General features: G+C 56.7%; 1 protein-coding gene across 1 annotated transcript; it reads left to right on the top strand.

Annotated features, from left to right (window-relative positions):
• Positions 1-2,003: 2,003 nt before the first annotated feature.
• Positions 2,004-5,720, top strand: LOC133911935 (glutamine synthetase root isozyme 5). Its single transcript, XM_062354430.1, has 11 exons — positions 2,004-2,277; positions 2,509-2,548; positions 2,652-2,755; positions 2,848-2,896; positions 3,189-3,295; positions 4,089-4,176; positions 4,413-4,541; positions 4,643-4,717; positions 4,857-4,910; positions 5,015-5,212; positions 5,324-5,720. Exons 1-11 carry the CDS (start codon positions 2,204-2,206, stop codon positions 5,477-5,479), a joined length of 1,074 nt encoding a protein of 357 aa, XP_062210414.1. The 5' UTR covers positions 2,004-2,203; the 3' UTR covers positions 5,480-5,720.
• Positions 5,721-24,257: the final 18,537 nt, after the last annotated feature.

The following is a 24,257-nucleotide window of genomic DNA, read 5'->3' as shown; positions in this document are numbered from 1 at the left end:
AATTGGGACAAGCCAGTGATGCAAGGAAGATGCAAGATTCTGCACAGAAAATGGGTTGCAAACTACAATTTGAATTCTTGGATGTTAACAGAGAAACATAAACTAGCTGACTGGGTCGCTCGGGGGAACAGTGCCAGATACCTTGGCATGACTTTTATGAGCCTAAAGGGACATAAACTTCTGGAGATCTTCTCTTCAAACTCTCAAGGGTTGGATTATCTGAACATATGACAGGCTGTTGTCTTGTTGCATAATGAACTGAAGATCATATAAGATTTACTGATGATAGAATTGCTCCGGGAGCATGATGCTGCGATCCAAAATTTCTTAAAATTATAAGATGATGCTGAATTATCTGCCCTGCAAATGGGCTTTCCTGAATAGCAGAAAGAAAAGAGGGGAGGTTTTCCCAGAGTCATTTAGGATCCCAACACAATACCCTGCTTCAGTGGTGGAGTCAGGTGGGGTTCCTGTAAGCCCAAGCACACCCAAACTTTGGAAGTATGCTTGGAGATCAACTCTATATACGAGCTACATTCTACAGGGCGTAGTACTCCAGTACATTTATGTACATCCAATAAAAATCCTCTAGATCCGCTACTGCCATGCTTGAAGAATATACACCTATCACGTTCTCGAAAAAAAGAAAGTCAATGCCTGAAACAAGAAAACGACATTATGAGAAAAGAAGTGCAAAAAATAATGTAGAAGCAAAGTCAGCCAATGCGGTGAGTAGAAGACGTTTAAGATGGTACAAGCCAGAAACAATACCACCATTTTGCCTTGGTTTGCTGTTTTTTTATATATAGAACATGGCAGATGCAGATACCATTATAGAATAAACGAGTACGTCCAGATTGACCGAATAAATTGGACAAATTGAGGAACACAATAAGATTAGTGGAGGAGAAAACGATAATGCTTTGGTCCCGCTCTAAGAATCTCGAAGCAAGAGCTCTACTTGTTTATACTAGAACTAGCTTTCAATCATTATGTCATTACATAACAAACCAGCGTTGTAACTCGTTCTTGGATCGAAGATTTGAAGCAAATACCTGTTACAAGATGGCACAATTCATCATTCGAGTTTCAGGAATGTGGCAGAGCGGCGAAAACACCGCACACATTGTTCTTGTATGCGACGGCTACCATGTCCGTCATTCTTTTAATTTTTGCCTTGCTGGTGTATTCTATTCCTGATGGATACATGATATACCTCCTGTGTTGATACAAGCAGACAATAAAACAGTGACAATAAACCGTTTTATCTGGTCCATCCTTTTGGATAGATTCTTGTCATAGAAATAACAGTAAAAGCAGGGTTCCTTTTTTGTTTGAGTGGAAGACGCATTTACATGTGATTTTTGTAAAAACTAACTTACTAATGGAAAAACAACTCCATCTTTATAGGACAGCTTACACTAGATTCTTAAGACCGCAAAATGTAAGTTTTCTTCATCATTCATCGTCAGTTCGGGTTCAGGCTAAGTGACCATCCAACTGTGCCTGCTGCTTTTAGCTTCTTCCAGCTCAGAACAAGGGCAACAATAGGAAGATGAATCGGCACAAGAAATACTAAACTTATATACATGTACTGACCATTGACAAACTGCGCCTTGCATTGTGTTCTTTCGGTCGCAGGACATATGGTCTAAAAAAAATCATTACTATGCTTCCATCGAACTTAAGTTACCACGGCTAAATTCTGTGGACTCTGAAATCGCTGAAGCCGCTCGATCAAATTATCACTACGGCCTGGTTACACCTGTTATCTGTGTTCCCTGAAAAAAGCTACAAAGTCTCCCAAGTTGAGATGATGACTTGCACAAGAGGTCTAAAAAATATAAAAGATAAATTATAGGCAGCATCTTTTTAAACTGCTGATATAGATTATTCAGGGAACTGAAAGCCGACAATTTTTCCTGGATAGGTCGAGCTATTGGAAGCAAATTGAAAAGGAACACCGAGTGGACGAAATCACATCTTATTATCTCTAAATGATACCCGCCCTGCTTCCGTAGTCCCTCCATCCACCCGCAATTTGCCAAGGAATCCATCCTCCCACCACAGCCAACTCCGCTGTATAAATACCCCTCGCGTCTCCCGGCTTTCGACTCATCCTTTGCCCCTTGTGCTACACATCTCACCACTTCTTTTTCTTGTCTGCTAACATCTCCTGCGTTCTTGCTTTTGCTTGTGAGCTATGGCCAGCCTCACCGATCTCGTTAACCTCAACCTCAGCGACTGCACCGACAAGATCATCGTCGAGTACATCTGGTTGGCCTCCCTCTGTTCTCGCTCTGCCACTGGTTTGCAATTTTTCAAGATCGTGTTCGCAGTCAAAGTTACTATCTTTGCAAGTTGCATTCGGTGCCTGTAATCTCTCGTAACCTGAAAAAAATTAACCGTTTTCGTAGTTACCAACGCAGCATGTCCTGAATTCTACTACGTTCGCTATAATTTTTCAGTCCAATTTGACATCTATTTAAAATCATATCTTCTGTGCAGGGTTGGAGGATCCGGCATAGACCTCAGGAGCAAAGCAAGAGTGTGTAGTTTTTTCCATTTCTTTCTGAATCATGACCTATATCAGCTCTCTGTAATTGAACTATATTAGTATGATATTTATCACCATGCTGTTCTTGGAGCAGACGGTGAAAGGCCCCGTCACCGATGCGAGCCAGCTGCCCAAGTGGAACTACGACGGCTCCAGCACCGGACAGGCTCCTGGAGAGGACAGCGAAGTCATCCTCTAGTATGATCCCAATCTCCTTGCCTCCTCTTGCGGTTTTGCTTGAAGAGCGCTTAGTTCATTGTTGCTTATGCCGTCTTGTCTTTGTTCTGAAGCCCTCAAGCCATTTTCAAGGACCCGTTCAGGAAGGGCGACAACATCCTTGTAAGACTTTGCCTCCCCTCTCGATTTACATTTCACTTGGAACTCATGAAACACGGCCCAAAAGTAAAACAAAAGGGAGGAAGGAAGGAAAGAAGGGATGAAAAGATCCTTCTGAGAGAATTCTATGAGTTGTATCTTTTTTATCATAAAATAATTATGCTTGGTTACTTAACCTTGTATTTTTTAAAAGAAAGAAAAATGAACTGAGTAAAAGTATCTTGTCTTTTGACAAGTATGATATGTGGCCGGTTTGCTATGTTTCTTATTTCATAGTTCATACTACTCTCTGTAGGTGATGTGCGACTGCTACACGCCACAAGGAGTGCCAATCCCCACGAACAAGAGGTACAATGCTGCCAAGATCTTCAGCCACCCTGATGTCGCAGCTGAGGTGCCATGGTACGTATATTGATCGAATTTTGACTGTTTTGCTACAATGATTCAATTAGCATTTTAGAATCTAAAAATATAGATCAATATTTTTTGAGCTCTTTTACAGTGGTCTATATTACCTATAGGCATGATGTAGTATAAATTTAATCTGATCGTTTACGTGATTGAAAATTTCTATAATTACGACAATAGTATTAATATTTACCTACCATACCATTGAAGGGTACTGCAATCTTTTTACCCATAATCCCTAAATAATCGTTCAACCAAATAATCAGCATTCAGGCCAATCTAAACATTAAACCTATCAATTTGCACCATGTAACTACTATGCTATTTCTTTTTTTTCAAAAATACTCTTATACTATATATATTCCTTTCGTATACTACTCATATTACCTCTAAATAATGGTTAATATTCTAACTAATCTAGACCATCCGATCTAAAAAATAGATGGCTCAAGTTCTTTCGAGACCACCGTAAAATTTTTCTATTTTTTTACCGGTATCAGTTGAAAAAGTAACAGTACTAATTAAATCTGACAAAAGATTGTTCGCAAAGAAAGAACGGGAAAAGATGTTATACCCAATGAAGTAAATTGTATGTTATTGTAGCACAACAATTCAGATCATTTTGGTTGATATGAATACATCATAGTTCAGTTTAGCAAATATGAACAATAAAAGGCTAACAGAAAAGTTACGAAGGACCACAAATTTGGAAAAAAGTTTCCACCTTTGTATCTACTTTTCTATCTCATCGGGTTTCTCATCAGGACATATCTCTAAATTTAAACAGGTACGGTATTGAGCAGGAGTACACTCTCCTTCAGAAGGATGTGAGCTGGCCCCTTGGCTGGCCTGTTGGTGGCTACCCTGGTCCTCAGGCAAGAAAACTGCTCCTCAAAATCTCACTATGATTCTTTAACTTTTATACGTTGGAAGTTATACAAAACAAGCTACGTGATGTAAGCTCTGGATATAAGATCGTTTTTTTTATTAATCTTGGAACTAGTTGACATAGTGAAACTTTACAAGCATACTAATTTTTTTGGTTGAGCTTTTGACGACTTATTCAATCCAAAACAGCAGGTTCTTGAACTCTTCTGTGCATTTTTTTCAGGGACCATACTACTGTGCTGCCGGCGCCGATAAGGCCTTTGGGCGCGACGTCGTTGACGCCCACTACAAGGCCTGCCTCTACGCCGGGATCAACATCAGTGGCATCAACGGGGAAGTCATGCCTGGCCAGGTACGATCTTGCAACTTGCAGCCGTTGTTCTTACATATCAGTATGGCACATGAATGTATGATTGATGCGTGCTGATTCTGAACCGGATTCCGTGTCAACAGTGGGAGTTCCAAGTTGGCCCGTCCGTTGGGATCGATGCTGCTGACCAGATATGGGTTGCCCGCTACATTCTTGAGGTCCGTTTCACAGTCCCGATCAGTTTGGAATAAGAATCTAGAGCGCCCATCCTATAATGATGCACTTGCGTCTTGATTCCTCCGTAACTTTCGTTTGGTACGTTGCAATCAACTGTGCTTTTTTGTTGATCGGTTGCAGAGGATCACTGAGATGGCCGGAGTTGTGCTCTCCCTCGACCCCAAGCCGATCAAGGTGATTAGTTTTTTCTGACTGTTTCAGATTCTGACATAAGCATGCAAGAAAATTAAAAGAGTCTAATAGTGATTACTGAATGGTTCACCGCTTGTTGTTTCCAGGGTGACTGGAATGGTGCTGGTGCTCACACCAACTACAGTACCAAGTCGATGAGGGAGCCTGGGGGCTACGAGGTGATCAAGAAGGCGATCGAGAAGCTCGGGAAGAGGCACCAGGAGCACATCGCCGCCTACGGCGATGGCAACGAGCGCCGCCTCACCGGCCGCCACGAGACCGCCGACATCAACACCTTCAAATGGGTAAGCCATTCTTAATTTGCGCGCGTGGCACGTCCGGCGTCTCCGCGATTTTTATGCTCAGTGCTCACTCTCCGGCCGCTGCGTTTGCTCTTGTGGTTGATTCTCGTGCAGGGCGTGGCGAACCGCGGCGCGTCCATCCGCGTGGGCCGTGACACGGAGAAGGAGGGCAAGGGCTACTTCGAGGACCGCAGGCCGGCCTCCAACATGGACCCCTACGTCGTCACCGGCATGATCGCCGAGACCACCCTCCTGTGGAAGGGAAACTAATCACGCGACAGTCTCCGCACAACGTCTGCTGCACGCATCCACCGTGGTGTCAGTTGCATTTCGATTTCCATTCCGAATTCGGTTTCTTCGCGTCGACAAGGTCTTTGATAGTCCGTTTTGGAGCGTCCTCGATGTACTCTGAATAATGGCTGTAACGGATTTGCTTTTGCCTTAGGTATGGCCGTCCTTTCTGCATCGTTTTGTCGTTTATGGAAAAGCATTGTCGGTTTGTTCTGTTGCAGATTGGCAGTACTGTGGTTTGTTCCTCTCCGCTCTTTCCATGTCACCGGCCCTGATGCGAATAATATGGATGGATGTAAACATCTATGCTGTTCTATCCCTAGCCGGCTCGTTGCATCTTGAGCAAGTGTAGTGCAGTCTGCAGCATTGAGAGTATTAGATATGTGTCGAATAATTGTACGGAGTTGGTTACGTATCGGACTTAGAGTTGTATTAGCGATACATGGTGGAATCCTAGTAGGACTCTAGTGGAATTCTAGTAGGACTCTTGTCTCCAGGCCTCCTCATAAATATGAGAGGAGGGTCGTTGTTTGTAACTATGACGACATAGCAACAGGTTCGCAGGGGGCAGCAAGTCTGCGGGAACCCCGGGAAGCGGCCGGTGTTGCTAGTTGGGGAGGAGCGCCTGTCGGAGGATGAACTCCTGTCGCAGGGATCCCGAGAGACCCCTTTTTAGAGATTCGGCCGGGGGGATGATCCTGGATAAGCTTGTTGGGAAATAAGCGGGAACGGAAACAAATGCAATGGCTGGTGGGAGATGATCGCCCTGACGGGAGAAAAATCGGTGCACTGGGGTTTAGACAGGTTCGGGCCGCACGGAGGCGTAACACCCTACTCCTGTGTGAGTGTTATATCTGCCCTTCAAGGGAATTCTTCAAGGATGTATCTGATTACAAGAGAGAGAGACCTACTGAGAGCTTGAGGCTCTCGTGTTCTAGCTTGGCTTGAGCAGGTTTGAGCGTCTGCGTCCTCTTCTTCACCAACCGCCCTTTACGTGCTCTTCATTCTTTCCTTTTATAGGCGCGCCGACCTCGACATATCCTGAATGGGAAAGAGGGGATGCGAATGCCAAGGTGCCACGGAGAAAGACGTCATCATTTCGTCTTGGCGAAGTGACAGGGGCGGTGGAGAAATGCGGCGCGCATCCGACCACTCGCCACTGTGGAAGCCTCCGGGCGCCATAAAGGGGGCCCACCGGGCAGCCTCAGAGGTGTCCGGTGCGCCCACCCTGTCTTGTCTTTCTACTAGGGCAGGGTGGCTGGCGGAGCGCGTCGATTCTGGCAACGTTATCCCGAGGCACCCGGGTGAAACGGGATGGGACCCGTGCATTTAATGGACCCACGCCCCCCTGCCAGTGCATGGCAGGGTCTGACACTGGGGCGTGGGCAGCTGAGAATGTCAGGATGTCAGGATGTCAGGCCGCGCGTGCCTATTAAATGCGGCATTGGGCCTTTGACCGGATGACACCCTGACGACGGGACCCTTCGGGTCGTCGAGTGATCTTGCGCGAACCTTAGGGGAACCGAGTCCTCGGGGGCTGCCACGTGCAGCCCCGAGCACTCTCTCCCGAGTACTTTGGGAGGATCTTCGGGGAACCGAGTCCTCGGGGGCTGCCACGTGCAGCCCCGAGCACTCTCTCCCGAGCATTTGGTGGGACCTTCGGGGAACTGAGTCCTCGGGGGCTGCCACGTGCAGCCCCGAGCACTCTCTCCCGAGTACTTCGGTGGGACCTTCGGGGCACCGAGTCCTCGGGGGCTGCCACGTGCAGCCCCGAGCACTCTCTCCCGAGCATTTGGTGGGACCTTCGGGGAACCGAGTCCTCGGGGGCTGCTACGTGCAGCCCCGAGCACTCTCTCCCGAGTACTTCGGTGGGACCTTCGGGGAACCGAGTCCTCGGGGGCTGCCACGTGCAGCCCCGAGCACTCTCTCCCGAGTACTTCGGTGGGACCTTCGGGGCACCGAGTCCTCGGGGGCTGCCACGTGCAGCCCCGAGCACTCTCTCCCGAGTACTTCGGTGGGACCTTCGGGTAACCGAGTCCTCGGGGGCTGCCACGTGCAGCCCCGAGCACTCTCTCCCGAGTACTTCGGTGGGACCTTCAGGGCACCGAGTCCTCGGGGGCTGCCACGTGCAGCCCCGAGCACTCTCTTCCGAGTACTTCGGTGGGACCTTCGGGGCACCGAGTCCTCGGGGGCTGCCACGTGCAGCCCCGAGCACTCTCTCCCGAGTACTTCGGTGGGACCTTCGGGGAACCGAGTCCTCGGGGGCTGCCACGTGCAGCCCCGAGCACTCTCTCCCGAGCACTTCCTTCCCGGTATTTGGGCTCTGCGGATCATCGGGGAACTAGGGTGCTCGGGAACCAGAGGCGGCGGCCCCGAGCACCTTCTCCCGGTACTTAGCTTCTTCTTACCTTGCAGGGTGGTGACATGTGGTGGATGGCCGGCCTGGTCTCGGGACTTAGGGACCCCTGGTTCTGAATACACCGACAGTAGCCCCCGGGCCCGTTGGTAGCCGACGGGACGAAGACTGCGAATGGGCCCTTCGTCGCGACCGAGGCCGAGGCTGGCGCGGACGCCATGTGGCAAGCTTTCGAGAGGTGGCCCTTGCGGACCTAGACCTCAAGTACGCCCCAACGGGAAAATGAGTGGACGCGTGTCCACACAACTTCCGAAGGGTATGATGACCATACGGGCGGCACGCGCGGTCGCTGCGCAGATCGAGGAAAATACGCCTGGCAACTGCTGACATCGCGCGATCGGCAGGAGATTCGCCTGGCGGTGGCGTCGATCGAGGCGACGCTTCGCCGAGCGAACCGTTTGGGTGGCAGTTTTTGGACTTTGAGATATAAAAGGGGGAATGGATCGGTCCGTTCCCCTCTTTACGCTCTCTCGCACTTGTGCTCTTGCCTTCTTTGTGCTCCGAAGCCCTCAGGAAACTCCCAGGCGACCGGAGCGTTCTCCCTTCTCTCTCTCTTCACCACCAAAAACACCCTCCATCCTGTCGAGATGACGAGGGTTGGAGGAGGACGCCGGGACAAGACTTCGGACAGCATCTTGCCGGAGTCTCGTCTGAGGAACGAGGAGGCGGCGGACAAGATTAGGAAGCTGCTGGTACCGGAGGGTCAGGAAGGTGCTGTGGTGGTGAGGCCGGCGACTCTGACGCCAGCGACAACCGTCCCAGGGCGGACCGTCCTCTTCACTTCCTTTGTGGCGGCGGGGTTGGTGCCGCCATTCTCCGCCTTCTTCCTGCAAGTGCTGGAGACGTACGGCATTCAAATGGTGCACCTAAGCCCCAATTCCGTCATGGCGTTGACGGTCTTCGCGCATCTCTGCGAAATGTTCGTGGGGGTGATGCCGTCGGCGACGTTGCTTCGCCATTTCTTCGTCCTTCGGCCGGTGGGGAAGAAGAGGGGGCACTCCACGGCGGACGTCGCGGGGTGCTGCAACCTTCGGCTCCGGGAAGGCCTGGGGGACCATTACATTCCCCAGGTGCTGCGCAGCAAGTGGGAGGAATGGCGACGGGACTGGTTCTTCGTCGACATCGATCCCCACGAGCACCTCGAATTGCCAGAGAAGGCGGCGGAACCTCGACGATCGACGTGGGAGGCGCCGCCGCCAGAAGACACGAGGCTGAAGCAGGTGCTGGAGCGCATCTTGGAGCTACGTGAGTCCGGGCTGACCTCCGTCATGGTGGTGGCGGATTTTCTGCGCCGTCGGTTGGCGCCTCTACGAGAACGGGCCCGGCCGAGCTGGTTTTACACCGGGCCAGAGGACATCACCAGGACCCAGATTGGCGCGAGCTGGGATCTGGGGCCGGCGGAACTGCGGGGGATGACAAGGGTAATCACCGGAACGGAGGACATGGGCCGGGCGGAACTCCCGTGACCGGAGATGGCACTCTGTGCCAACCCCAACCGGGTGGCCATCATGAGGCAGCTGCCGGAGTTCGACGCCCAGGGGCCCGTGGACCGGCCAAGAAGCCGGAGTCCTGAGGCCTCCGAACTCCCCGGGCTGGAGGAACTACTTGGCGAGGAGGTCACTGGCAGTTCGGCGCAGGCTGGCGAAGGGGTCGCCGCAGGCGGCAGCCGCCGTGCCAGAGAGGAGGGCGCCACTGAAGTCGTAGAGGAGGTGGCGTCGGGAGACCGGGGAAAGCGTCCCAGGGCCCTAATTCTAGTACCGGACTCTCCGCCGTCGCCGACGGCGGCGGCGGCGTTCCCGGTGCTGGCGCCGCGACTGGTGCGGATGGGGGCTGCGCCGGCTCCAGAGATTCGCGCGGCTGATCCGGAGCCCCGCGCGGCGGCACCCGAGGCCCGCGCAGCGGCAACGCCGAACCCCCAGCGAAAGAGGCGGCGGGAGGAGTTTGGACCGACGGCACCGGACCCGGACATTAGGCTCCCAGCGGCCAAGTGGCAGTATCGGTGAGCCTCCTTTCTTGCTTTCTCCTGGGCATTTCTGGCTCGAACTAAGCTTTTGACATTTTTCATCTGTCTCCCGTAGTCCGACCGCGGGTGCCACTGCGCCGGGGAAAGCGCGGGTGCCAAGGCCAGAGCCGAGCCCGCCGGCCGCGCCGACAGAGGCCGGCACAGGAACGGCGGAGGCGCCAATTGACGTGGCGGCCACTGGGAGAGAAGCGGAGGCGGCGGCCGAGAGGAGGACACCGGCGGAACCTACCCCAGGCGCAGAGAGCCCGGGGCGGATAACGGTGGACAGGGCGGCCGATGCGGGAATGCGGCCGCCGCCCGAGTCTTCGGCGCCGGCGGAGCCTACCCCGGGCAGGCAGAGCCCGGGGCGGATGGCGGTGCAAGACTCTGCGGAGAGCTCGGCCCCCCTGGAGGCACTCTGCGGAGAAGCCTGGGCCCCACCGGTGCCCGGCCAGCCCGCCGATCCTTTCCTGGCCGCCATTGAAGGCGTCCAAGTAGCGGTTGGGCGGCTGGGCGCAGCGGTGAACGCCAAGGAGGGGGAGCTCGAGGCCGAGCGCGCCCGCCTGGCATCGGAGAAGGCGCGGCTGGCGGGCGCCCAGGAGGAGGCCCGCGCGGAGGCCGCGCGGGAGCAGAAGCTCCTAGAAGACATCCGCGCGGAAGCCACGCGGGAACGAGAAACTTTGAAGACCGCGCGGGCAGAAGCCGCGCGGGAACGAGAAGACGCCGCCCGCTTGGCTGAGGCGTCGAGGCAGCAAGCTGCCGAGGCCCTTGCCAGGATGGGGCAGGCGCAGGAGAGGGAGGTGGCAGTCGCATCCCGGGAGCAGGCGGCGGAGGAGCGGCAAGCCGAGCTGGCCCGCCGGGAGGGCGTGGCCGAGAAGACGGGCACCGACCTCCAGCGCAGGGAAGACGACCTTCGGAAGACCAGGGAAGAGATTCGCCGTTGGGAGGAGGACGTTTCCTTGCAGGAGGTAAACAACGAGCTATTAGCATCGGAGCTCGATGTTCGGGAGGATTCGGTGACTCAGCAGGAGGACGTGCTGGCCCGGCGGGAGGGCGAGATGAGGCGCTGAGAAGACGAGTTGAGTCGTCGAGAAGGCGAGGCTGCTGCTGCGGTGGCCACTGCGGCTACCAGGGCGGAGGAGAATGCAAAGCACGAGGCGGAACTGGCCGCCCGTGAACGCGCCTTGTCCGAGATGGTGGCCAAGACGAAGTAGGCTGCCGCCCCCGCCGCAGCTGGCGGTTCTTCTGGTTCGGTCGGGAACCAGGGACTCGAGGCACAGCTGCGGGCCGCCAAGGAGAAGCTCGAGACCGCCTTTGTCTCGCGGGTCAACCTCGAGCATATGCTGGAAGACATACTCCGGCGGATGCGGCGGGCCGTAGAGAAGGGTGGCCTCGGACGGCTCGTTGAAGGCGAAAAGGGCGACGGCCCCGCACGACAAGTGTTGGGGCTGCAGCAGGTCTGCGAGCGCCTCGAGGCCCTGCCTTGGGCGGTCCAGGAACTCGCCGCCCGAGAGGGACGTGGCTTGGCGCATGCAGTGGCCGAGCATGTCCTGGCCTGCTACCGAAGCAGGGACCCTAACTTCCCGCTGGAGCCAGCGCGGGAGGGAGTGGTCGAGGCTGAGGGAGAGGCCGCCCGGGCAAGGAAACCACCTCACCGAACAGATTAAGGCGCGAGAGCCCCCGAGAATGACTCGAGAACATAAATTTACTGAAAGCAGACTTGTCTGAATATAACCACTCACCGGACAGCTGTCAGCCCTCTGGCCCACCGATCCAGGAGGGATGTGCTTCCGAGCTCGGGTGCCCGGGAACTTAATTCTTTCAACGGGGCGCCCGAGCGCCCGGAAGGCGTACGAGGCTCCTAGGGTCGGGTGATCTCGACCACCCATGCCTAAGTGGTAGGACCACCCGAGGACCCTTGGGGCCGACCAGAAACCGGGGCATTGAAGCCCTCGCGGCTGAGCTGCTCGTGATCGCCAGCCTGTGACTTAAGAGAAAAAATATGATTTCTTTGTCTGGTGCGCTCTGTCAGTGCGGTACTTGCTATAGACTGCTCTCGTTTTCGACCCGAGACCTCTCGAATACCCGAACCGGCGGACAAGAGCAGGCAAAGGCGTAACCTAGAGGTCCTACGGTTCGGTGGCGCCCGGGTATGACAGACCAGACCGAGCACCGACAGCCCGCTCCGGGGGCCTGAGCTCCGGCCTACTCGAGCAGCTCGAGTGATGGGATTACCCAGAGCACCCCGAAACTCGGTTAATGCCCGGGAGCCTGCCACGACACCGAATACCACAGCCTACCATGTCGGACGTAAGTCAGCGGCGACTGCTCGGATGTATACCGATTGGGATTCTTTTATCAACGGGGAAAAATGAGAGAGCGAACTTTTTCTCGCACAACCGAGCACCTCACCAGACAGATTAAACATAGGGAATCCAGAAAAATAATTTTGACATAGCGATTGCTTATTGAAATACTGAATGTGCAATATTTACAAGGTTGGGCGACAGCGACTTACCCCACGGGGCGAAGCCTTCAGATTGCTCGGGCGGGGAGAAGCCCCCGGCCTTGCTGACCTGAGCCGCGAGCACGACCATCTATGGGTAGAAGCGTCGGAGATGCTCGATGTTCCACGGATTTGGGAGTGGCTGTCCTTCCTCTGTCGCCAACCTGAAAGAACCTGCCCGGGGGACCGCGATCACGGTGAAGGGACCTTCCCACACAGGGGACAGCTTATTCATTCCTTCGCGCGACTGGACGCGTCAGAGAACTAGGTCCCCCACCTCGAGAGACCGGGCCCGGACATGGCGCAGATGATAACGCCGTAGACTCTGCTGGTACCGAGCCGCCCGGACAGCGGCACGCCGCCGGCGCTCTTCCAGGTAATCCACGTCGTCGCGTCTTTGCCGCTCCTGCTCACCCTCAGAGTATGCATGTACTCGAGGGGAGCCCAGAGTGAGCTCGGAGGGGAGGACTGCTTCGGCGCCATAGACGAGGAAGAAAGGAGTCTCCCCGGTGGCGCGGCTTGGCGTAGTCCGATTGTTCCCACAGCACGGCTGGCAGCTCGTCTACCCATCCCTTCCCGTGCTTAGCGAGCATGTTATAGGTCCGGGTTTTGAGGCCCTTCAGTATCTCCGCGTTGGCGCGCTCGACCTGCCCGTTACTCCGAGGATGAGCGACGGAAGCGAAGCAAAGCTTGATGCCGAGATCTTCGCAATAGTCCCCGAACAAGGCACTAGTGAACTGGGTGCCGTTGTCGGTGATGATTCGGTTCGGGACGCCGAAGCGGCTGGTGATGCCGCGGATAAACTGGAGCGCCGTGTTTTTGGTCACCTTGACGACTGGGACCGCCTCCGGCCACTTGGTGAATTTGTCGATAGTGACATATAGGTATGCATAGCCCACGACTGCTCGGGGGAATGGACCCAGAATGTCCAAACCCCAGACCGCGAAAGGCCATGACAGGGGAATGGTATGGAGAGCCTGAGCTGGCTGGTGAATCTGCTTTGCATGGAACTGGCATGCCCTGCAGCGCTGAACCAGCTCGGAAGCGTCCTGGAGAGCTGTAGGCCAGTAGAAACCTTGCCGGAAGGCCTTCCCGACCAGCGTGCGGAATGATGAATGGCCACCGCACTCGCCCTCGTGGACCTCAGCGAGAAGATCGCCGCCTTCTGCCCGAGAGATGCATTTCAGGAGGACACCTCCTGCGCTACGCCGGTAGAGATCCCCATCTACCATGGCATAGCGTTTGGACTGCCGAGCAACCCTTTCGGCAAACGCCTCATCCCCGGGTAGGAACTTTTCTTTCAAGTACCCTCGGATGTCAGACATCCACGAGGCATCTTGAGAACATTCGGCGAGCACAGCGCACTCGCCGGACGGCGGCGCCCTGACGGGGCTTCCCAGTGAGGGCACCGCCGGGGTCCCCTGAATTGAGTTCGAGGTTTCCCCTTCATCCTATTCGGCAGGCAGGACGGAAGGCCGTGCGAGTCTTTCTTCAAAGACTCCGACAGGGACGCGCGCACGTGAGGAGGCCAGGCGAGAGAGCTCGTCGGCCCGAGCGTTGTCGCGGCGAGGGATGTACTGCAACTCGAGGCCATCGAAGCGTCTTTCGAGCTTCCTGACCGCAGCCACGTATGCCGCTATTTGAGGATCCGTGCACTGGTACTCCTTGGATACCTGGTTGACGACCAGTTGGGAGTCCCCCTTGACCAGGAGGTGACGAATCCCGAGCCCCACCGCAACCCGGAGGCCGGCGATGAGACCTTCATACTCGGCCATGTTCTTGGATGCGCGGAACTGCAACTGTACGACGTACCGGAGCTCTTCACCTGTTGGGGAGGTGAGAACCACTCCGGCCCCTGCGCCTTTAAGCGAGAGGGAACCGTCGAAGTGCATGACCCAGTACCTGGGCGCGTCGCGCCCGGGATAGGCAGAGATCTCTTCTGGGACGACGCAGGGGACGGGCATCCATTCTGCCAAGAAGTCGGAGAGTGCCTGGCTTTTGATTGCCTGGCGACAGACGAAGTGTAGGTCGAACTCCGCCAGCTCGACCGCCCATTTGACAACGCGCCCGGTGCCCTCCCGGTTCCGGAGAATGGGTCCCAGTGGATAAGTGGTAACCACCGAAACCTTGTGCGCCTGGAAGTAGTGGCGCAGCTTCCGGGAAGCGACGAGCACGGCATAGAGCAGCTTCTGCGCCTGGGGATATCTTGTCTTGGCTTCCCGGAGGACTTCACTGACGAAGTACACCGGTCGCTGCACCCGGCGAGCCCGGACGGCGGCTCCACCCGGGGGCCTGCCGCAGCCCCCAGGCTTGGCGGCACGGTCGGGGCTGGCCGGGCACTCGGGCTCGACTCCCTGACTGGGAGGAGCAGTGTGCTCGGGCTCGCCCCTTGCCCAGGGGGAGCCGCGAGGACAGGTGAGTGGTCAGGGACCTCTGGGAACTGGGACCCAGCGCCTGGTCCTGAACACTCGTCGCGCTCCACCACCAGCACTATGCTCACGACCCGAGGTGTGGCCGAAACGTAGAGCAGTAGGGGCTCACCTTGAGAGGGAGCCACTAGCACGGGTGGCGAAGTGAGGTACTTCTTTAGGTTGCGGAAGGCCTGCTCGGCCTCCGGAGTCCAGTCGAAACGACCGGTTTTCTTCAGAAGCTTGAAGAGGGGGAGCCCCCGCTCCCCGAGCTTGGAGATGAAGCGCCCGAGGGCTGCCATGCAGCCGGCGAGACGCTGGACCTCCTTGAGTCGAGCCGGGGGTCGCATCTGCTCGATGGCCCGGATCTTCTCTGGATTGACCTCGATTCCTCGGCCAGAAACCAAGAAACCAAGGAGCTTGCCCGCCGGCACCCCGAAGACGCACTTCTCCGGGTTGAGCTTGAGGCGGGTAGTGCGGAGACTGTTGAAAATCTCGGCAAGGTCCTCGAGCAAGGTGGCGCGGTCTCGGGTTTTGACTACGAGATCGTCGATGTAAGCTTCGACGTTGCGACCAACCTGCGAGTCAAGGGTAATGCGAATAGCACGCTGGAAAGAGGATCCAGCGTTGCGCAGGCCGAAAGGCATTGACATGTAGCAATAAGTCCCCACCAGGGTGGTAAAAGCAGTTTTTTCCTCGTCCCCTATGGCCATGCGAATCTGGTGATACCCAGAGTTTGCATCTAGGAAGCATAAAAGATCACATCCCGCAGTTGAATCTATAATTTGATCAATGCGAGGTAAGGGGAAAGGATCTTTAGGGCAAGCCTTGTTAAGGTCGGTGTAGTCCACGCACATGCGAAGCTTGCCGTTGGCCTTCGGAACGATGACTGGGTTTGCTAGCCAGTCGGGGTGGAGGACTTCTCGGATGAATCCGGCGTCGATGAGCCTGCTGACCTACTCGCGGATAAACTCCTGGCGCTCTGGCGCCTGCCGCCGGACCTTCTGCTTCACCGGGCAGGCGTCCGGACGCACGGCCAAGTGATGCTCGATCACCTCCCTAGGGATCCCGGGCATGTCGGACGGTTGCCAGGCAAACATGTCTATGCTGGCCCGGAGGAAGGCGACGAGCGCGCTTTCCTATTTGCTGCTCAGGTCGCTGCCGATACGGACAACCTGGGTAGCGTCTTCGCCCACCACGACCTCCTTCGTTGGAACAGAGGTGTCGGCGGCGAGTCGGGGTTTGGATGAAGAGGGTCCCGGGCCCCCTGTAGAGCCATCGACCTCGGCCTGTGCTGAGACCAGAGCCATGTATGATTGTTCAGCGCAGGAGACAGCGCCGCCGGAGTCGGCGATCACAGAGATAGAGCCTGCGGGGCCGGGCATCTTAACCGTAAGGTATGCATAATGTACGGCCATCATAAACTCTGCAAGCGCCGGACGCCCGAGGATGGCGTTGTAGGGGAGAGGGAGTTCCGCGACATCGAAGAGGATGCATTCCGTGCGGAAGTTGTCCCGGCTCCCGAACGTGACAGGCAACTCAACCTGCCCGAGGGGCAGGGAGTGCCCAGGGGTCACTCCACAGAAGGGGAGCGACGGCTTTAGGCGTCGGGAGGACACCTGCAGCTTCTCAAACGCCTCTTTGGAAAGGAGGTTGAGGCCGGCACCACCGTCGATCAGCACTCTGCCGACCTTAACATTGCAGATAGTGGGAGACACTACCAGAGGTAGCCGTCCCACGGCTGCAGTACTGGCGGGGTGATCAGCCATGCTGAACGTGATCGGAGCATCCGACCACCTCAGGGGTCTTGTGGCCTCCTCGCTCGGGGTTGCCGAGCACACCTCGCGTCGCATGATCTTGATGCCACGGCGCGAGGAAGGCGTGTACGCGCCCCCGTTGATGAAGGCGACGGTGTGCTCGGGCTCCTGGAAGCCGAGCTCGGCGTTGTCGGGGGCGACTTCAGTATCGCCTCCTCCACGGGACTCATCGCGCTCCCTCTGGCGCTGCTCCACGAGTCCCTTGACCGTACGACACTCCGTGAGGTCGTGCCATCTGGTCTGGTGTATGGGACACCATTTACCTGGCTCGGGCCCCGCGGGAGCGGGGGCCCTCGCTGGAGCAGGAGCTCGGCCGGGGGCCGGGGCTCTTGCTGGAGCTGGTGCCCTAGCTGGTGCCGGGGCCCTCGTGGGCACGGAGGCCCGAGGAGGAGCCCTAGCAGGGGCCCTGGAGGGACGTCGGTCGACGCCCGGCCGACGCTCTTGCCGGCGGTCGGGTTCTTGCGGCACTTTGTGAGCAGGGACCTGGGCTGGCTCAATGGGAGCGGCCTCATGCTTCCTCCTCTTCTTCTTTTCCCGCTTGTCGGAGCGGGAAGAACTTGGCTGGTCGGAGGTGGGGCGAGGAGCATGCCACGCCCTGGCCTCCACAGCCTTGGCGCACTTATCGGCCAGTGCGAAGAGTTCCGCAGGGGTCTCGATCTCGTGCGTACCTAGCTTTTCGAGCATCCACTCATCGCGGACGCCCTGCCGGAAAGCAACAATAACAGCATGGGGGGCCACTCGAGGAATGGTGTTGCGAACCTGGCTGAAGCGCTGTATAAAGCGCCGTAGCGTTTCCCCCTCCTGCTGTTGGACGGCATGAAGGTCGCACTCCAAACCGGGGCGCGTAAACGTGCCCTGAAAGTTGGCCACGAACTGATGGCACAGGTCATCCCAAGAGCCGATAGACCCTGGGGGTAAGTTCATAAGCCAAGAGCGGGCGGAGCCCCTCAGGGCAACATGAAAGTAGTTTACCATCACCTTTTCGCTGCCTCCGGCCGCTTGGACGGCCGTTGTGTAGATCTGGAGGAACTCGACGGGGTGGATGGACCCGTCGTACTTCTCCGGCAGCTCGGGGCGGAACTTGGAAGGCCACCTGACTCGACGGAGCTCGGCGGTGAAGGCACGGCAGCCGGTGCCGTACCCCGCAGCGCGAGCGGGGGTCCTCGGTGGCGAATGGCAGTGAGCCGGGGATTCCCGGTGGCCTTGGGCTGGGAGAGAGGAAGCCTGGTCCTCTGCCCCGACCCCCTACCGGGCCTCCCGCTGGCGCTCGAGAGTAACTCGGGCGTCCTCGTGGCCCCTCCGCTCGTCAAGGCGCAAGCGGAGGTCCCGGGCTTCGGACACGGCCAGGGGGCGGCACTCCGCCTGGAGGCCCCTCGGCCCGTGCGGGCGTTGCCCGTTGAGGAACCGGCTCTGGCGGCACCACGCTGGGAAAGGGTGCGAGGACTTCCAGCCTGCACCTGGCGGCGAGCAGTGCCAACCAAAGCGACGACATCTTGTATCCACCGGCTTTCCGGAGTATTCGGCGTGGCTTGAACGGGCGGGTGCCTGAGGAGAGCATGCGCTGCCAGCAGCGCGCTCCCCGGGCCGGCCTCGCTGAAAGCGAGCCTGCGCCGGGATGGCACCCGACGTGGTCCAGAGGCGGACCTGGCGGCCGGGGTCCCGACCTGTTGCTGGGGGTCGGAAAGTGCATCAGCAGCGGCGGCGGCGGCCCTGCTGGGCCCAGCGCCTTGATTCCCTGAAGCGGGAAAAACCGCGCACGTGGATAGCGGCTGCTGATGGAACGCAGCAGCGACTGGGCTCCTTCTGACGTTGGGCAGCGCTCCGTCATTGGAAGTGGAGCCGGAACGCTGGAGACGGTGTCCACCGGCCATCTTTTCCTGCGGAAAAAAGTGAAACAAACAATCCAGGGATACTCCCCCCTACCTGGCGCGCCAGCTGTCGGAGGATGAACTCCTGTCGCAGGGATCCCGAGAGACCCCTTTTTAGAGATTCGGCCGGGGGGATGATCCTGGATAAGCTTGTTGGGAAATAAGTGGGAACGGAAACAAATGCAATGGCTGGTGGGAGATGATCGCCCTGACGGGAGAAAAATGGGTGCACTGGGGTTTAGACAGGTTCGGGCCGCACGGAGGCGTAACACCCTACTCCTGTGTGAGTGTTATATCTGCCCTTCAAGGGAATTCTTCAAGGATGTATCTGATTACAAGAGAGAGAGACCTACTGAGAGCTTGAGGCTCTCGTGTTCTAGCTTGGCTTGAGCGGGTTTGAGCGTCTGCGTCCTCTTCTTCACCCACCGCCCTTTACGTGCTCTTCATTCTTTCCTTTTATAGGCGCGCCGACCTCGACATATCCTGAATGGGAAAGAGGGGATGCGAATGCCAAGGTGCCACGGAGAAAGGCGTCATCATTTCGTCTTGGCGAAGTGACAGGGGTGGTGGAGATATGCGGCGCGCATCCGACCACCCGCCACTGTGGAAGCCTCCGGGCGCCATAAAGGGGGCCCACCGGACAGCCTCAGAGGTGCCCGGTGCGCCCACCCTGTCTTGTCTTTCTACTAGGGCAGGGTGGCTGGTGGAACGCGTCGATTCTGGCAACGTTATCCCGAGGCACCCGGGTGAAACGGGATGGGACCCGTGCATTTAATGGACCCACGCCCCCCTGCCAGTGCATGGCAGGGTCTGACACTGGGGCGTGGGCAGCTGAGAATGTCAGGATGTCAGGATGTCAGGCCGCGCGTGCCTATTAAATGCGGCATTGGGCCTTTGACCGGATGACACCCTGACGACGGGACCCTTCGGGTCGTCGAGTGATCTTGCGCGAACCTTCGGGGAACCGAGTCCTCGGGGGCTGCCACGTGCAGCCCCGAGCACTCTCTCCCGAGTACTTTGGGACGATCTTCGGGGAACCGAGTCCTCGGGGGCTGCCACGTGCAGCCCCGAGCACTCTCTCCCGAGCATTTGGTGGGACATTCGGGGAACCGAGTCCTCGGGGGCTGCCACGTGCAGCCCCGAGCACTCTCTCCCGAGTACTTCGGTGGGACCTTCGGGGCACCGAGTCCTCGGGGGCTGCCACGTGCAGCCCCGAGCACTCTCTCCAGAGCATTTGGTGGGACCTTCGGGGAACCGAGTCCTCGGGGGCTGCCACATGCAGCCCCGAGCACTCTCTCCCGAGTATTTCGGTGGGACCTTCGGGGCACCGAGTCCTCGGGGGCTGCCACGTGCAGCCCCGAGCACTCTCTCCCGAGTACTTCGGTGGGACCTTCGGGGCACCGAGTCCTCGGGGGCTGCCACGTGCAGCCCCGAGCACTCTCTCCCGAGTACTTCGGTGGGATCTTCGGGGCACCGAGTCCTCGGGGGCTGCCACGTGCAGCCCCGAGCACTCTCTCCCGAGTACTTCGGTGGGACCTTCGGGGCACCGAGTCCTCGGGGGCTGCCACGTGCAGCCCCGAGCACTCTCTCCCGAGTACTTCGGTGGGACCTTCGGGGAACCGAGTCCTCGGGGGCTGCCACGTGCAGCCCCGAGCACTCTCTCCCGAGCACTTCCTTCCCGGTATTTGGGCTCTGCGGATCATCGGGGAACTAGGGTGCTCGGGAACCAGAGGCGGCGGCCCCGAGCACCTTCTCCCGGTACTTAGCTTCTTCTTACCTTGCAGGGTGGTGACATGTGGCGGATGGCCGGCCTGGTCTCGGGACTTAGGGACCCCTGGTTCTGAATACACCGACAGCGCCCGTAGTCATGCCCCGGGGATGTAGGCTTCGGCTGAACCTCGTTAACAAATATCGTGCCTCTGGTGTCGTCTGTGATCGTGTGCATCATCTCAGTAGATCCATCCGTTGCTTCCGCTGATGGCTAATTTCATAACAAATGGTATCAGAGCCGTGGTTGGATTGGATCTAGAGACGATGCGTGAAAGATCACGTAGAGGTACGAGGATTATACTTCTACAAGACGTCGTGCAACGCACGGACGGTGCGAGCGGATACGGCGCAAGGTGGAGCATGACGACGGCCGGTGCGCACAAGAGGTGCGCGTATGGCCACAGCAAGTCGACGCAGGTGTACGGACAGTGCAGGTGTATGGCGGCGTGGAAGTGTCGCGAACATGTGGTATGCACAATCGTGTACAGGAGCGTCGACAGCGCGGATGAAGTCATCGAGGAATCACAGATGTCGTTGCAGCGCTACGAGTTGGAATCTGGGCGGAGACCGTGGAAGCTGCTGAGAACGGCAGACGTGCGGAATCGCCAAAGAGAACGAAGGTGTACGCGGCGTGGACCGAAAGCCGTACCTGTGACGACGACGGCCCGTCAGGATGTCTTCACGCGAGCGTAGTCAGCGCGGGCAGCGGCACCTCGACTGTTGAGCGTAACTCTCGAAGCGTCGGCTGAGTTCGTGAAGGGTTGGGAGGTGCACAGGCAGATCGGAGCAGAACCACGTGCACCTAGAGGAGTTCTTGTGGGATGCAGACGGCTCGGTCAAGAGGCTCAGTCGGCAGGAGCTTGGCGTGCTGGGTTGGGAGATCCTGTCAGACTCCTACACGTAGTTGGCGTACGTGAGGACGTCGGAGACCATGCGAACAGATGCGTTTGGAGTAAGGGATACGGTCGGTTGACTGGCTACAGCCTTGGACGGGATAGCGTCGGTGTGTCCAACTCGAGATGCGGCTCGAAGAGGATGCACGACTGTGTGGTACGTGGGCCCGGATGGCTAGCAGCGGCTCGGTTTCAAGCGCTTGCGTTGAAGTGTGCGTTGTTGTGGACTCCAGTACGAACTCTGTGCGAGCGGGCAGGAGTCCAAGTTGGATTCGATTGCGTGTGGCGTGTGGCCAATGGCTGTCCAGCGGGAGGTTGGTGTGGTTGTCACGAAGGAGCTAGGCGACATGCATGAATGTTGAAGCCATGGGAACAATCAGGCAAGTGGGCTCGGTGGCTAGTAAGGCACGGTCCAAGGGAGTCACGTGGCTGGGAGCCAAGCTGGGGGTCTGGACAGGAGGCTCGCGGGAGCACTGTGCCGACGTGGACCATGCGGTCGGGAGCGCCAGCTCGGCTGGCTGGCAAGAGGCTAGGTGGGTGCTGGTCTGATGGCTCGGCTGGTGCAAAGGCAAGGCCAGGTGGGTTGCCAGAGTGTGCGTGGTGGTCTGGAGCAGATAGCGCACGGGAGCTCAGCAGGGCAATTCAGAAGTGGCACGCAGGAAGATTCGACGATGACATGCGGGTTCAATGACGAATTCGGGCAGACAATTCATGGCGAGGGAGAATAGTCTGGTGTTCGACGAGGTGGGATGGTAGTTTCGGTCAGTCGCTGGATGGACTGGGGTACAGGTCGCAGACACGAGGTGCGCAGGTGCTGGAGCACGACAGGAGGTCACAGACGCTGATGAATATTGCAACAGGCGAAGGAGGAGAGGCAGTTGACCGGTTGGCCAGACCTCATGCTGGTGTTGCGGTGCTCGGTGATGAGCATGAGCTGTTGATGATGTTTGGTCGTGATGCGTATGGCGACTGATGAGAATTCAACAGCGGTAGTCGAACAGTTTGCGGGCACATAGCAGACAGTTCAGGAATGGCTGATGGACAGTTCACTTGGAGGGTGAACATACCGTGGTGCAGGGCGGACAGGCTGGTGGCGATAGGCCAGTCGTACCGCAAGTAGCAGAGATGAAGAGACTGGCAACAACGATATAGGAGCGTGAAAGCCAGTGGTGGTTATTATATGTGGCGTGGTAACACGGCGCGAGCTCAGGATGCAGGTTTGCATTGGAGAAGGCTTGCGTGTTTCCAAATCGGCAAGGGTGCGGATCGATTCGAGTTGTACGTACGGGTTTCTGAAGTGTGGATCGATGGGCGTGAAGAAGCTTCAAGGGCTGAATTGGAAGGAAGTAAAGATTGTGATATCTTTACTTGCAACTGGAGTAATCTGGTTGGTTTGGGACTGCAGGAGGCTACGGTGTAAGACGTCGGAGAATCGTAACCTAAACAGTCAGGTGAAAGAGCAATGCTAGTGTGGCAATTTCTATGTGTGGCTCGGAAAGCAACAGTGGATTTCTCAGTATCAATAAGCAGTCAATTTGGAGCGTGGATATCGGATTCGGTTGGTTTTTTCATGTGACGCCCAACAGGGAGCGGTTTTTTCTTCATGAAGTCTGGTGATTCTGGTTGTATCTACTTATGTGATGACGCGGGCTACCGTGCTGTTGGAGTAAGGTACTATCAAAATCAAGATCTATAATGGAGTTGTGTGCTTCGGGGTGTCAGGCATGTGAAGGCTAAAGAGGAATCTGATTTCGCTCAAAGAGACTGTGTTGATAGAAGAGTAAGGTGCTCAGTTGCAGGTGGAGTCATGAAGTCTGAAGTTGCAGGGATAGCAGAGTCTCTGGAAGGCGGTGAGTCTGAGTGAAACTCATCGGGCAGCTCTCGTTGAGCGGCAAAGGCGACAACTCAAGTTCGGTGTACAAGGAGGTTCGCGCATAACAGCTTCAAGGAGGCAGATTATTCGCCAAGGTGGAGTTTGTTAGATATGTGTCAAATAATTGTACGGAGTTGGTTACGTATCGGACTTAGAGTTGTATTAGCGATACATGGTGGAATCCTAGTAGGACTCTAGTGGAATCCTAGTAGGACTCTTGTCTCCAGGCCTCCTCATAAATATGAGAGGAGGGTCGCTGTTTGTAACTATGACGACATAGCAACAGGTTCGCAGGGGGCAGCAAGTCTGCGGGAACCCTGGGAAGCGGCCGGTGTTGCTAGTTGGGGAGGAGCGCCCGTAGTCATGCCCCGGGGATGTAGGCTTCGGCTGAACCTCGTTAACAAATATCGTGCCTCTGGTGTCGTCTGTGATCGTGTGCATCATCTCAGTAGATCCATCCGTTGCTTCCGCTGATGGCTAATTTCATAACAGAGAGATTGAAGCACAATCCTACCGTGGGGCTGACATATCTTATCTTTACTCCTGCGACCACTGGAGGAATATGATGGTGTAGCTCTTTAATCCTCAGCCCTTCGTTTTACTATGGCTGATGTACATCTGTTCTGGAGACAAGCTACCACTGTGCTGCCTTTACCTTTAGACGAAAAAAGGAGGCCTTCCTGATCTGGAATGAATTCAAGGTCCAATTCATGGAACTACTGACCAAGCAAAAGCAGAACGAGCAGCAATATGGAGCCTGACTTTTATCCTGTCCCTGGTTTCACAGTTCATTTCCTCTCTTCCGAGAAACATCGACACAGGCCTGAAAGGCACTGAAATCCCTAATCACCGAGCCGGCTCGCGGCTGCAACAGCGCAAGTGGCGTTACGGACTTCCGGTGTAGCGTCGGCAGCGGCAAATGCGTGTGCGCAAGTCGCCCCTAAGCCGCGGTGTGCGTGAGGATCGACCAGCGGGCCGGCACGCCGCGCGCATACGCAATGAGACTGGAGAAGGCTGCCAAGCTGCCCGCCCCCGCGAGTGGCCGCGCGCCGTGCGGTACGGGTGGATGGTGGCCTGGTCTTTTCGACATCTAATTGGTGTGCCTCTTCAGCCTTGATACCAGTTCTTGCGTCTTTTGTATACTCTATACTGACACTATGAGTATGCCTCTCCAACCTTGATACCAGTTCGTGCGTCTTTCATA

The sequence above is a fragment of the Phragmites australis genome, chromosome 3 (assembly GCF_958298935.1).
Source record: "Phragmites australis chromosome 3, lpPhrAust1.1, whole genome shotgun sequence".
NCBI classification, from domain to species: Eukaryota; Viridiplantae; Streptophyta; class Magnoliopsida; order Poales; family Poaceae; genus Phragmites; species Phragmites australis.
Note: the sequence above shows the minus strand (reverse complement) of the source record. Positions and strands in the feature narration are given on the sequence as shown.